Below are 15,863 nucleotides of genomic sequence, written 5' to 3'. Positions count from 1 at the left end.
ACTGAATCTATTTACTCAGTGCATAGAAAAACTGTGGCAGCGGCAGAAGCTAGCTGGCTTGGTCATAATTTTATATTTCATACTGTTTTACCTTTGAAATAAGTAGGTTAAATGTAACCTAATCCTCTGGTGTCCGAGGGCATTTTTTGGACAGTTCACTCGCCTGGCATAAATGTTTTGTTATTGCTGTTAACAGCTCTCCCTCAATCCCACAATCAATTTTTATGTCTTTTTTTTTTCAGGACAACCTGTGCTTTCAGAATATGTTTTTGTTGTGTTTTATAAGTGTAATAAAGGTTTACAATCAACAATAGGCAAGGAAAAAATAAAGCGAAAAATTATTTTCCACACACATTTATTCAAAACACACAGCAAACTATAATAAACAACTGTTTTGACACTTTATAAAGATAATTTGAGGCCTTGTGTGAAGGACTGTACAACAAAAAGGTTCAAACAATAAACACAAATGCACATTTTGAACAACATATACAAAATGGTCTATGGGTTTTGTTGTCCATTGATATGGTAAACAGTGCTTTCGCAGAGAAAGCAACAGAGTTATCCAGTAACATTCACATGCAAACTAGTGGAGCAATCCTGATAGTTACACACTCTTTGTTTGAGCACATGAGATTGTCATCAGAGGCTTTCCGTCTGCTCCTGCTTTCATTGATCGCTGTGGGTAATGGCGCAGGGCGCATTGGAATAGTATGTACTCATTGGAGCACCCAGGGGGCTATTCAAACGGGCCAACTAGTAACACATCACTCCTAAAAACAATCTTTGTTGTGTCATGTGAGGTGAATCTGCCCTACGATTGGATTTTGGAAAACCATGTATCAGTGAACCAATTCCGATTGGACACTCACATTGCGCACGTCATCACACAGCTTCTATGGGGAGTACAAAGATGGCCGATGGCTGCCTCAAAAGTCTGCGGAGTTAACTTTTCAGCAAAAAAAAAAGTAGGTTTCTATCTCATATCATTAAAAAGTTATTCATAATTTAGTAAAGCGTGGTCTTAGCCATCGTATACGACGGCGTCGGCCCCAGAGGGTTAAACTCAAGTAATAAATGCAAAGGGTTAATGCATGTATGTGTGCTTGTGAAGTTTATAATCTTCGATATTTAAGTTGTCACATTGAAACGGTTGTTGTTGCGTGCTTGACTGTGTCCAGAATGTCTCTGAAACATTGCAGCAGGTCTTTTCACTTTGACCTTGCATCTACTCTGGAGGCTGCTGCATATCCGTAAAATGCCTGTTATCACAAAACGGGGCCATGGCACACGAGGAACCTCCTGGGGCAGTGAAGTGCGTTTTCCTCATACTTGCCAATATGTGATTGTTGCTGATCTCTCATCTTCATTTACAGAAGAATTATAGTGGAAAAATGTTCATTAGGAGCCTCAAAGGGGAAAAAAACCATGGCAGTTGGTTGATGGCATCGAACTGCTGACCGGCTTCACCAAAGGAAGCTTTGAAGCTGATTGACTGGCTGTCAAAGTTTAATGATTTGACGTTATAAAATTTGTCAGGCTGCCTGTTTTCATACCTAAAAATGTTTTGGAAACAATATCCATAAGAAAAACATTTTTCAACAAATGCAGGGTGCCGCCCAGTTTCTGTTGTATCAGGCAGGAGAATTTTCATCAGTCACATGAGTTTATGGAAACTCATGTGACTGATGAGGGCCCCCATGTTAGTGGGTGAGCATTGATGGTACGACTCAGGGTCCCACTGCACTGCAAGTTGTATTAGAAGATTATAAACCTGTCTTTGGGCTGACTTGCGGAAAAGTTCCAGTAACTGCAGTTTTTTTAAATGTGCAATAAGTCTGTTTCAGATGATCAGCACAGACCCTATTTCCTCATAAAAGGTTTTATTTTACTCAGTGTGTTGCTTTGTAAAGTTGTAGCATTATACGAAGCCTCGAGGCAAAGAATTTGCATCAAACATTTTTTTGTAATCAAATTACTTGAGTTATTCCATTAATTGTTTCAGCCCTGTTCATGATATATAAAAAGTAAAAAGTTAGTCCCTTTGGCTGCTCCCTTGTTTTTCACTTGGGGTTGCCACAGCAAATCCAAGGTGGATTTGCATGTTGAAATAGCACGTTTTACACCGGATGCCCTACTTGATGCAACTCCACATAACATGGAGAATGGGCGGGGGTCGAGTTTGAACTGAGAACCTTCTGCATTGGAAAAAAGCACACTGACCACTTGGCCACCACCCCTACAAATGATATATGGTGTACCACACTGTTTAATTTCGGAGAGCAGGCATAGTGGTCGACGGGTTAACGCACTTGTTTACAGAGCAGAAGGTTTCCAGGTCAAGACCACCCCTGCCTAATATCTATGGAATCTTCAGCTGTATCAGGAAGGGCATCTGGCGTAAAACCCATGCTAAATCAGCATCCAGATCTTCTGTGATGACCCCACTTGCTGAAACAACTGGCACTTTGTGAAGGAGATTTTCATTTTTACATCAGAACAAGCAGAGGTACCCATCTTTGACTGGGTGAAGAATAAATACTGTAAACCTTCACATTTGTAGGCTTGAACCATCATTAGATTAGATTAGAAAGAACTTTATTGATCTCTTTGGGAAGACTCCCTCAGGGAAATTTAGGTTCCAGCAGCATTGTATAGCAGCACACAGGGTAAGAAGCACACAGAATATAAAAAAAATGAAAGTAAAATAGAAAAACAGTTTGCAAATATAAATACAAACACACAATATAAATACCAGACATACTGATCAATACTGGTTTACTGGCTACTACTGTTCCTCTCCTTCCCATCCCCTGTTTTCCTGTTACTCCCCCTCCCCCTGAGTGAGGAGTTGTACAGTCTGATGACCTGAAGGTCACATCGTACACATCGTTTCTTGATGGAGGCATGCACTCTGTTAGTCCACTAGTAGATTGGATGGCCCTGAGAAGGGAACCCTTGACTCCATACTCCTGCAGCACCTCCCACAGCATCTCCCGGGGTACACGATCATAGATTGAATGGGCATACTCCCAGGCCCCCTCCAAGATCCTTGTGAGAGTGAAGAGCTGGTCGGTTGTTCCACAGTCAGGACAGAATCTGCATTGTTCCTCTTCAATCAGATTTTAAACTATCAGCCGAACCCTCTTTTCCAGCACCCTGGAGTAGACTTTACCAGGGAGGCTGAGTAATGTGATGCCCTGTAATTGGCACACACTCTCTGGTCCCCCTTTTTAAATATGGGGACCACCACCCCAGTTTGCCACTCCTTGGGCACTGTCCCAAACCCCAATGCAATGTTGAAGAGACATATCATCCAAGACTATCCCTCCACACCCAGAGCCTTCAACATTTCTGGACGAATCTCATCATCTCTCGGGGCTTTGCCACTGCGGAGTTGTTTGACTACCTCAGTGACTTCCACCATGGAATTTGATGATGATCCCCCATCAGCTTCTACCTCTGCCCCTACTATAGAGGGCACTCCGGTCTGATGCAGAACTTCCTCAAAGTGTTCCGTTCAGCTTCCTATTACCTCCTCAGTTGAGGTCAACGGAGTCCCATCCTTACTGTAGACAGCTTGGATAGTTCCCTGTTTTCCTCTCCTGAGGTGCCTCACGGCCTATCAGAAACACCTTGGTGCCAGCCAAAAGTCCTTCTCCAAGGTTACCCCGAACTCCTTCTACACCTGCTCCTTTGCTTCCTTCACAGCAGAGGCTGCTGCCCTTCAGGCCTGTCTGTACCTTACAGCTGACTCAGGAGTCCTGTGAGATATATAGCATATCCCGGAAGGACTCCTTCAGTCAGACGGCTTCCCTGACCACCGCTGTCCACCACAGTGTTCAAGGGTTGCCATCCTTTGAGGCACCCAAGACCTTCAGGCCACACCTCCCAACTGCAGCTTCACCAATGGAAGCTTTGAATATTGCCCATTCTGGTTCAGGGCCCACAACCTCTCCAGGGATGCTAGAAAAGCTCGGCCGGAGGTGTGAGTTGAAGATCAGACAGTAGGCTCCTCCAGATGTTCCCAGTTCACCTGCACTATCTGTTTGGGCTTACCAGGTCTGTCCAAAGTCCTCCCCCACCCTCTAAGCCAACTCACCACCAGATGGTGATCAGTTGACAGCTCTGCCCCTCTCTTCACCCAAGTGTCCAGAACATGTGGCCTCAGATCAGATGATACAATCACAAAATCAATCATCGACCTTCGGCCTAGGGTGCTCTGGTTCCATGCACACTTATGGGCATCTTTATATTTGAACATGGTGTTCATTATGGACAGTCCATGACCAGCACAGAAGTCCAACATGACCACTCAGATTTAGATCAGGGAGGCCGTTCCTCCCAATCACACCTCCCCAGTTGTCTCTGTCATTGTCCACGTGTGCAGTGAAGTCCCCCAGCAGAATAATGGAGTCCCCCACTGCAGCCACATACAGGACTCCATTCAGGAACTTCAAGAAGACCAAATACTCTGAAATGCTGTTTGTTAAATATGCACAAACAGTCAGAGTTCCACCACCCGAAGGTGCAGGGAGGCGACCCTCTCATCTACTGGGTAAACTCCAATGTAGCGGCACTCCAGGGACTCGCAAGTATCCCCACACCTGCCCCTGCTCTTCATATCCTGGGCAACTCCAGAGAAGAGCAAGGTCCAACCCCTATCAAGGAGAGTTAATTTGTAAAATGATCTTCCTGAAACTCAAACTGTCCAAGGACAGCGGGTGTTGTTGCATGTTGCAGACAGTGTAACACCTGCAGATTGGGGCTGTGATTTTGTGCAATATTAACATAATCGGATTGAATAAGAAATGGAAACATTTGTGTCATATTTTCATGTGGATGAGGAAAACTGCTCAGCCACTCTCTGGACTGTGAGGCAGGAAAAACTATAAACCTTCTGTTCCTCTTATTTCAGATTATTACTCAGTTTCACTCTGGTCAGCTTGTTGGTTTGGATAAATCAAAAATGAATATATTTTTATGATGGCTGGTGAAAAGGATTTCTCTGAAGTGAAATGGAAACCCTTAAAATTTTGGCCGGAACATGACAAAGATTAGGAGCCAAGTAATTTGAAAGTTATGGCATGCTGTGTCTTGATGGAGGGATACGCGCGTCGGGTCCACGCATCGGGACGCAGCCGGCGAGGTGCGGCGGCACAGGAAAAACACCTCCGTGTTGATAACCATTTGTAAAATCCAGGCGGCTTTTGATGGCTTTCAGTGGAGTGAGTATATGAGAAATTGTTTAACAGCTGGACATGTTCCAACTTGTCCTTAAGGCTTCCAACAGAGGTGTTTTTCCTGTGGCGGAGCGTCGCGGCGGCTGCGAGCCGACGCTGCAATCCGCCCGCACGTCTTTCATTAAAAAAATCTCCTGTAACAGTGGAATATCCGGATAAAATGCTGAAACCGACTTCTTCTGAAACTTCTCTGTTCTCTCACGACGTCCTGGATCAATAGAGCCTGAAATGTGGAGGTTTTCAGCTTGAAACAGGCTGACGACGGCGCCTGGGAGTGCTGCACGACGTCTCACTCCGTGGGAAGTCCTTAAATCGACAGTATCACCTCAAAATCTCTCATCAGCCGTTAAAATTTTCACTGAAAACCAGCTTAATTTTTCGAACCGTGTCCACTTCGATGTGCCTCACAGGTTTAGAAAAAATTTTGATCAAACAAAGCGCCAGTCTCTCAGCAACTTCTCAGACAAAGGAATTCCGACGAGGGGCTGGACGACTCCTCCCACAAGGAGTGCTCACAGGCGAATGACGTCACCGACAGGCGTGGAAAAACTCACGCGTGCGCACGAGGGTTCAAGCATGTCTGACGTAAAAACATATGAATGAAATCCATATAGTTTTTGAAAAAAATAAAAAGGACCTATACTTTATTGACAGACCTTGTATAGTGGAATGGGGCTGTGCAGGCATGCAAGTGTACAGTACTTCGTAGTTTTTGCCATGCCCTACTTTATCTGGGTCGGGCTCAAAAGTGTGTGTGTGTGTGTGTGTGTGTGTGTGTGTGTGTGTGTGTGTGTGTGTGTGTGTGTGTGTGTGTGTGTGTGTGTGTGTGTGTGTGTGTGTGTGTGTGTGTGTGTGTGTGTGTGTGTGTGTGTGTGTGTGTGTGTGTGTGATTCCATCATATCAGTCTTTTCAAAAATGGTAATTGTTTCCAAACAGCGTTTGTGTGAAAGAATACTTTGATACTGTGTAGTGACGGGTGTGCCTGGATGCGCCTGTGTCACCTAAATCTAAAGCTGGCACAGTAAGTGTACACATAAAAAATTTTAGCTGCTGTCATGTTAATGTGCAAAGTGCTGTGCACCGCTCAGAACCTCATTATTATCAATGGCTCACCCTGCACAAAAACTGCTGTGCTGAGTTTGGCCTGCTTGCTGAGAACTGCATGCAGCTTGCAGGGAACATGGACATCTGAAGAGGAAGCAAACAGACTGATATCATGGATTTTTAGGGCAAGTACAGCTTGAAAATGATTTAATCTAAACATCAAATTATCTGAAGTTCTGAATGTTTAGTTATTAGACCGAGAAGGAGCAGTTTTGTTGTGCTTCATTTGAGCATTTCTGAAGTTAGACTTTTCATTTTAGGTATTTTAGACAGTGAAAGAAAAGTTGTGTACATTTCAGATTCACTCAGTCAAGGTTGATGGAATACGAAGTCAGTAAGAACAAAGAGATCTGATGTTTGAAATTCACACTGTGAGACAAAACGGCAAAGAAAGAAAGATTTAAAAAAAGACCCATTACTGCATTTGATTCATTTGGTGAAGCATTATTCAACAGAGCTCTGCATCAATTCTGCCAATATCAGCATCTACCCTTGTATTTTATTTTGGATAACTAAAGAACTTCCCATCTTCTGTCAACCCCCAATTTGCAGCTGTTGAGCTCAAATATGGTGCATTATGAAATTCATATTAGTGATTGAAAACAGGCCAAATTATAATGTGGATAACCACATTAGATTCTCTGTAGACAAAAACAAGCAACTAATGCAATTTCTGGCTACCCACATTTTCTTGCTGCCAAGAGGTTTTATCCATTGATGAATGCGGATCAGCTCGGAATACTGTTTTATAGGAGATATTATAATAAAAGTAAAAATGGTTTTGTTATTTTTGATCATTTGTTTGCTTTTTGTCAAGGCCCCATAAAGTCCCACAGGTGCACCTTAATTATTATTTCTGTGACACTTCTGACTTTTCCACCCACTAAATATGTACAGTTCAAAGTTTTTCTTATGTCACTCTATTTTAGTTTAAAACAAAGAATGTGAGCTCAAAATGTGTAATGTCATTTTGTAATTTGTGGATAAACTTGTTAAAAAAGTAAACTGGCACTCTGCAGTTAAACAGTCAGTTTTTGTTGCTCTCCATGTTTCCTCCTTAAGATAAAACATTCATAATTTTCCAGTTAGCCGCTTACTGAAAACAGTGGATCATCCAGGCTGTCACGCACAGTCAACCCGTGAAGTCAGTTTTCTCCATGTTCACTTCTACAGCCCCAGTTCCAATGAAGTTGGGACGTTGTGTAAAATGTAAATAAAAACAGAATACAATGATTTGCAAATCCTCTTCAACATATATTCAACTGAATACACCACAAAGACAAGATATTTAATGTTCAAACTGATAAACTTTGTTTTTGTGCAAATATTTGCTCATTTTGAAATGGATGCCTGCAACATGTTTCAAAAAAGCTGGGACAGTGGTATGTTTACGACTATGTTACATCACCTTTCCTTCTAACAACACTCAATAAGCGTTTGGGAACTGAGGACACTAATTGTTGAATCTTTGTAGGTGGAATTCTTTCCCATTCTTTCTTGATGTACGACTTCAGTTGTTCAACAGTCCGGGGTCTCTGTTGTCATATTTTGCGCTTCATAATGCGCCACACATTTTCAATGGGCGACAGGTCTGGACTGCAGGCAGGCCAGTCTAGTACCCGCACTTTTTTACTACGAAGCCACGCTGTTGTAACACATGCAGAATGTGGCTTGGCATTGTCTTGCTGAAATAAGCAGAGATGTCCCTGAAAAAGACGTTGCTTGGATGGCAGCATGTGTTGCTCCAAAATCTGGATGTACCTTTCAGCATTGATGGTGCCATCACAGATGTGGAAGTTGCTCATGCCATGGGCACGAACACACCCCCATACCATCACAGATGCTGGCTTTTAAACTTAGCACTGGTAACAGTCTGGATGGTCTTTTTCCTCTTTTGTCCAGAGAACACAATGTCTGTGATTTCCAAAAACAATTTGAAATGTGGACTTATCAGACCACAGCAAACTTTGCATCTGTCCATTTCAAATGAGCTCAGGCCCAGAGAAGGCGGCAGTGTTTCTGGATGTTGTTGATGTATGGCTTTCACTTTGCATGATCGAGTTTTAACTTGCACTTGTATTTGTAGTGACGAACTGTGTTAACTGACAATGGTTTTTTGAAGTATTCCTGAGCCCACGTGGTAAGATCCTTTACACAATGATGTCGGTTTTTAATGCAGTGCTGCCTGAGGGATCGACGGTCATGGGCATTCAGTGTTGGTTTTCAGCCTTGCCGCTTACATGTAGAAAGTTCTCCAAATTCTCTGAATCTTCTGATTAAATTATGGACTGTAGATGATGGAATCACTAAATTCCTTACAACTGAATGTTGAGAAACATTGCTCTTAAACTGTTAAACTATTTTTTCATGCAGTTGTTCACAAAGTAGTGATCCTTGCCTCATCTTTACTTGTGAATGGCTGAGCCTTTTGGGGATGCTCCTTTTATACCCAGTCATGACACTCACAATTAGTGTTCTCAGTTCCCAAATGCTTATTGAGTGTTGTTAGAAGGAAAGGTGATGTAACACAGTGGTAAACATGTCCCAGCTTTTTTGAAAGGTGTTGCAGGCATCCATTTCAAAATGAACAAATATTATCTATCTATCTTTGAACATTAAATATCTTGTCTTTGTGGTGTATTCCATTGAATATAGGTTGAAGAGGATTTGCAAATCATTGTATTCTGTTTTTGAATTTTACACAACGTCCAACTTCACTGGAATTGGGGTTGTAGTAGGTCCAGAAACACTATATAAAAGACAATGGCTGAAATTAAAATCACTACAATTTTCACTCATGGTACCAACATGAGACTAATCTCAGTCTCATGGTAAGAGCAACATAGCGCTTAAGTAAACTGACTAAACCAATTGAACTACAAAAACACAAATCAGTGACACTAACAACACTGTTAAACTAACATGAACCACAATAACAACATTAACAACATTAACATAAACATTATAAGGACTCCTTCACACATAGTGCAAATTTGGTTGAATTGTGCCTTAAGTGTGCATGATGTAGGAATCGTATGCAAACTGTGTCATTTAGTAGCTGCTTCCAATGCCTCGTACACCTGTTGCTACAACTATTTGTGCACACTAGCAGCTGAAAGACAGTGTGTGCTCGGCCAAATTCCAGGTGGCACGCATGAACATCTATCACCGCTTGCATGGTACTTAGAAAATGTGTGGCCATTCGCACTCTTGGCACAACAACAGTTTGCAGACAATCACTGTCGTACTCAGTCAAATTTGTCTAAGTGCCCCACGAGTGTGGCTTTGGTGTGTGCACTGAACCAACAGGAGGTGTGGCTATGACAGAAATGGCCGTGGAGATCTGTCGATCTGGACAGTACTGTGTTTGGACGGACATGGACTAACAACTGACCACTGTGACGTGCATGTGTCTGTTTGCTGTCATCAAGTGGACAAAAATAAAACATACATCACTGTGTCAACGGGCTGCAGCAAGTGAGCATGCGCGCACATGGACAGGCTGCCCCCAGGTTGAAATGGACCGTCAGATCATAACAAGCAGCAGGCGATCGGACTGTTACATCACCCACGTGAGCTCTGTTCCACATGACGCTGTGTCCACAAGACACGCATGTCGGCAGGACATGCGCCAGCAGATGTGGACATGAATGAGACGAGCGAACTGCTTCTCATTCATGTGATTTGATGACGAATACATCAGTGACCATATGTCATCTACAGAGGAACAGACGGATCATATTTGTATTGCCCGCTTGATGAGAGGCATTTAATACAATGCAATGTTTTTATATGGTGCATTGTTTTGTTTTGTTTTTAAATACGTACATGTGCTTCCTGATATGAGGCAGTGTTCAGCACCTTTTACAGGACGGTGATGGTAGCTCACTTGGTAAAGATTCTGGTTGCAATCAGAGCTTTTGGAATGTGTGGCTTTGAATCCCGTGGGTGACATGTATTTTGACATGTCTAACCACATCGCGCGACTGCTGGGGAAAATCTGCTGTGTTTCCACGTGCATGGAACCGTCGCATGTTTTTTTTTTTTCACACCAGCTGCACGATGTGTAACCACATCGTGCAGCTGGTGGCACTGTGTTCACACGTACACGAACTGTCGCAACAGAAACGTGCACGGCTGCCCATCGGCGCAATGTTTCGTGGTGCACACATACCAGCTGCTCCACAGGTTTTAAATAACTAAAGATCTTAAAAACTGAACCCTGTTTCCTCTGGTGTCTCATTTGCTGTCTGTGTTACAAAGTTTTTAGGTAGTTTTTCCTAACACAAACAAACACATTCACACCGCATGCACTCCTACAGACGATTTAAAGTTTCCACTTCACCTAACCTGCATGTCTTTGAATGTGGGAGGAAGCCGGAGCACCCAGAGGGAACCCACGCAAGCACGAGGAGAACACGCAAATTCCACACAGAAAGGCCACAGGTGGGAATCGATCCCATGGCCTTCTTGCTGTGAGGCAACAGTGATAATCACTAACCCACGTAACCACTTGCCCATAAGGAAGAAAGTGTTTCAGAAATATATTAACTCAGATAAATAAGCAGTTGTTTTGATTGTTAAGCAGAATTTACATTCTAAAATTAAAGTTTTTTTATATATATATATATATATATATATATATATATATATATATATAAATTTAGGTGCAAAAGAAAAACATGGCTGGGGGGATGTGAGCAGCGAACAGTGTCCCTGAGAGAGCAAACACTCAAATAACACAGTCAAAAGTTCATACAACCCTACAGAAATTATTTTTTTAAAATAAGTCAAGTTAGCAGACACTTCTTCCTTCCGCTTCTGTCTCTCTCAAATAGGGCTGTCTAATTTTAGACCTATGGGCTACGTTTGTCCAGCACTCTGTTTTTTGGCTCACCATGGCAATTGACAGGTTTTCTGCAAATGAATTGTAAAACAAATTAACCGGGTGTGTATTTATGTTGAAATTTTTATGGTTTTGATTTAGAATGTCAGTTTTTTTTTTCTATGAAAAATAATACATTTAAATGTAATGTAATTGTACATAAGTAACACAAATTAACATTTACTTTTAACCCATGGCACTCCATGCAAACTATTTATGGCCCTTCAGTGCAAAGAATTTGGGCACCTTTGTGTGTTTTTGAAATTACATGGAAATGAGCTTGTTTGTCAGTGTCTTTAGTTTCCCAATCCTACAACCCCTAGCAAAAATTATGGAATCACCGGCCTAGGAGGATGTTCATTCAGTTGTTTAATTTTGTAGAAAATAAAAAAGCAGATCACAGACATGACACAAAACTAAAGTAATTTCAAATGGCAACTTTCTGGCTTTAAGAAACACTATAAGAAACCAGGAAAAAAAAATTGTGGCAGTCAGTAACGGTTACTTTTTTAGACCAAGCAGAGGGAAAAAAATATGGAATCATTCAATTCTGAGGAAAAAAATTATGGAATCATGAAAAACAAAAGAATGCTCCAACACGTCACTAGTATTTTGTTGCACCACCTCTGGCTTTTATAACAGCTTGCAGTCTCTGAGGCATGGACTTAATGAGTGACAAACAGTAGTCTTCATCAATCTGGCTCCAACTTTCTCTGATTGCTGTTGCCAGATCATCTTTGCAGGTTGGAGCCTTGTCATGGACCATTTTCTTCAACTTCCACCAAAGATTTTCAATTGGATTAAGGTCCGGACTATTTGCAGGCCATGACATTGACCTTATGTGTCTTTTTGCAAGGAATGTTTTCACAGTTTTTGCTCTATGGCAAGATGCATTATCATCTTGAGAAATGATTTCATCATCCCCAAACATCCTTTCAATTGATGGGATAAGAAAAGTGTCCAAAATATCAATGTAAACTTGTGCATTTATTGATGATGTAATGACAGCCATCTCCCCAGTGCCTTTACCTGACATGCAGCCCCATATCATCAATGGCTGTGGAAATTTACATGTTCTCTTCAGGCAGTCATCTTTATAAATCTCATTGGAACGGCACCAAACAAAAGTTCCAGCATCATCACCTTGCCCAATGCAGATTTGAGATTCATCACTGAATATGACTTTCATCCAGTCATCCACAGTCCACGATTGCTTTTCCTTAGCCCATTGTAACCTTGTTTTTTTCTGTTTAGGTGCTAATTATGGCTTTCGTTTAGCTTTTCTGTATGTAAATCCCATTTCCTTTAGGCGGTTTCTTACAGTTCGGTCACAGACGTTGACTCCAGTTTCCTCCCATTCGTTCCTCATTTGTTTTGTTGTGCATTTTCGATTTTTGAGACATGTTGCTTTAAGTTTTCTGTCTTGACGCTTTGATGTCTTCCTTGGTCTACCAGTATGTTTGCCTTTAACAACCTTCCCATGTTGTTTGTATTTGGTCCAGAGTTTAGACACAGCTGACTGTGAACAACCAACATCTTTTGCAACATTGTGTGATGATTTACCCTCTTTTAAGAGTTTGATAATCCTCTCCTTTGTTTCAATTGACATCTCTTGTGTTGGAGCCATGATTCATGTCAGTCCACTTGGTGCAACAGCTATCCAAGGTGTGATCACTCCTTTTTAGATGCAGACTAACAAGCAGATCTGATTTGATGCAGGTGTTAGTTTTGGGGATGAAAATTTACAGGGTGATTCCATAATTTATTCCTCAGAATTGAGTGAGTCCATATTTTTTTCCCTCTGCTTGGTCTAAAAAAGTAACCGTTACTGACTGCCACAATTTGTTTTCTTGATTTCTTATAGTGTTTCTTAAAGCCAGAAAGTTGCCATTTGAAATGACTTTAGTTTTGTGTCATGTCTGTGATCTGCTTTTTTTTCTACAAAATTAAACAACTGAATGAACATCCTCCGAGGCCGGTGATTACATAATTATTGCCAGGGGTTGTAGGTCTGGAGGCCACCAAGGCCAACACTGCTTGCACAGAATGAAGAATAAATTTTTGACGTGTCTGTACTGGTGGGGTAATGTGGTGGTGTTTCTGGGGAGCAGCAAATCCTAACGTCATCTTGGGCACTAATGACTTACAATTCCCTTTATGACACAAGTGCACCAACACTTGGCGTATTGCTATTTCGATGGCAATCTCAGAAGTGCGGTGCTTTCCACTGATTAAAGTACTATTTTCTGTACAAAACATCTGATTGGAAGGAAGCATTTCAGCACTTTGTTCCTACAACACCACCTCCATCTCCTGCTGTTCAGCCTCCTCCATCATCTCCATATCCAGTCAGACACAAGTGCTGTTTCACTGATCCTGGGTCATAATGGTTCAGTGTCGATGATGTCATTGGGAACAGTTTCACTGGATGTTTGACACTGAGACATTTTGGGGATTCACTGAAAGCCAACATCCAGAGGCAAACATTTTATGAAAACAAAACCTCCTTTCTTTTTCTGGTTGGACTCCAGAATAATCCATTGAAAAACTCAAAGTGCTCTGAGAACACATACCTCTGCCAAGACTTAAGTGCATATTTTATCAAACAGGTTCCATAAAGAGAAATCTGAGGAGGAAGAAAAATATTGGATTTTCATGTCTGTTGGATGAGTGTAAGATAGTTTTCTAGAAACATACAACTCTGTTTTTTCATGTTTTGTGTAAGAAAATAATATTTCTGATGGAGTGAACACAACAAAATGATTAAACCTTTATGGTTTATAATAAAATAAATCCTTGATCCACCTTTAAACTGGATTGACTCCAAAAATTAATGGTTTCCTTCTCCACTCTTCCACCAACTTTCAATAAAATCGGTTCAGTCCTCTTTGCCTAATCCTACTAGACAAGCAGCACTAAAAACATTCCCACCTTGGTGGAGGTATGAAATGGAGTGATGTCATCTTTGAGATTGGAACTGTTGGTAACTTTTTATTTCCTTCACATTCCTTTTTCAGTTCACCCTTCGAAGAAGAACCGGCAGACGTGTGTGAGGAAGAGCCTCATCTGCGCCTTTGCTATGGCCTTCATCATCAGCGTCATGCTCATCGCAGCCAATCAGATGCTGCGGAATGGCATGGAGTAGCCGCGCCCACTGCGAGCGGGAACAAACCAGCCTTCATGTGCATGCCAGTGGGTGAAATCAGAGCTGACGTGGAATACCCCAAAACAAGCCTCCCCTCAACAAAATGTCTTTCAAAATGATCCCAGTGATGGTGAGTGAGTGACGTTGTGACACCAAACATCCAGTACAGTTGTGAAGCCAGCATGAGGAGTCGTGCAGGGCTCCTCCCTCTTTTCTCTGACAGGGACTTTCAAGGGCTGACATTACGCATAATATTCTGTTGTCTCCGTTTCCCCCCAATGCAATAAAAAAGAGCAGTGCAGGAGCTCAGTGCTGCTCACTCTCCAGCAGGCGAGACGTGGTGAGGTTGCAGATCTGTCAACCACCGGTACTCCGTTATAATGCCGTCTGGAAATGGGAGGAACAGTTGCTGTCTTATTAGGTTTCCTGGAACTACGATGGCTGGGCTCCCTAACACTTGAGCAGAAGGCCCAGATGCGTCAGCGCTTTGAGTCCGTGTGGGGCCACCATACTTTTAACTGCTGCAGCGTCTGTGGGCCGGTACGATGTGTTCACAGTCCTCCAACTCAGCCTGATGGAACAAACAGGCTCCGACACTGAGGTCGAATTTGGATCAAGTCAAGGACACTGATCTCTGTGTGGTGAAATGAAATACGTCTCACTGTGTTATTTATCATAGATCTGTGGTGTGATTTAACGTCATTTGTAGACTCACTTTCCTCAATCTGCTTCATCTTGAATCCATCCCGTGCATTCAGCTGTGGGTTTTGTTTTTTTGCGTGGCAGGAAAAAACACAAAAAGAGCAATAGAAAAGCGTAAGAGAGGGTCAACTCAGGAAAACCTGAAATACCACTCTCATGGTTTAAAACAAAAGGCACGGTCATTCCGCTGCTTCAGACGCATTTCTCAGCAAACATGATGCCAAATCTACACAAAGTACTTTAAATTATTCAACACATGCACTCTTAAGTTAAACATAGTTATATATTATTAATATTTGGCCAGACATTCCCAAAATAGAACAAGAATGTCTCCTTTAACTGCTGCGGTGTTTGACACTGGATCATTTTGCAGTCAAACAACTTCCAACTGTGAAAATGGTTCTTGCAGAAGTTGCTTGACTTCAACACTATTTTACAACTACAATATTTGTGGTGAAATCAGTAACCCTGTGTTCTTGAAGTTGCATTCTTTTACTCGTTTTCATTTTCGAAGTAAGGAAACTTAAACCAAACTCAATTACAATAAACTTGCAAGCCTCCTATTTGGATCGCAACCACCTCGCGAACAGATTACAACTCAGGATGATGAAGTTCGAGTGATGTGGCCTGGACACATACAGCCACATGCGTGACTGCATGATCAGGCCAGGTTTGGCATAAACAGGATTAAATTTAGCAAAGACTACTGGAGTTTTTTTCAGCACATTCACTGAATCAGAGCCATGCACATCATGTATATTGTGGTGTGTTACGCTCCAATGGA

General features: G+C 42.0%; 1 protein-coding gene across 2 annotated transcripts in view; it reads left to right on the top strand.

The window, feature by feature from the left end:
* caln1 (calneuron 1) overlaps positions 1-15,170 on the top strand; it is a 346,229-nt gene extending 331,059 nt beyond the window's left edge. For both annotated transcript variants that reach the window (XM_034168559.1, XM_034168558.1), the window contains exon 6: positions 14,250-15,170. In XM_034168559.1, the coding sequence (XP_034024450.1) occupies positions 14,250-14,377 (128 nt within the window). In that variant the 3' untranslated portion in view covers positions 14,378-15,170. The remainder of the gene's footprint in view (positions 1-14,249) is intronic.
* The last annotated feature ends 693 nt before the right edge of the window (positions 15,171-15,863 follow it).

The sequence above is a fragment of the Thalassophryne amazonica genome, chromosome 4 (genome assembly GCF_902500255.1).
Source record: "Thalassophryne amazonica chromosome 4, fThaAma1.1, whole genome shotgun sequence".
NCBI classification, from domain to species: Eukaryota; Metazoa; Chordata; class Actinopteri; order Batrachoidiformes; family Batrachoididae; genus Thalassophryne; species Thalassophryne amazonica.
Note: the sequence above shows the minus strand (reverse complement) of the source record. Positions and strands in the feature narration are given on the sequence as shown.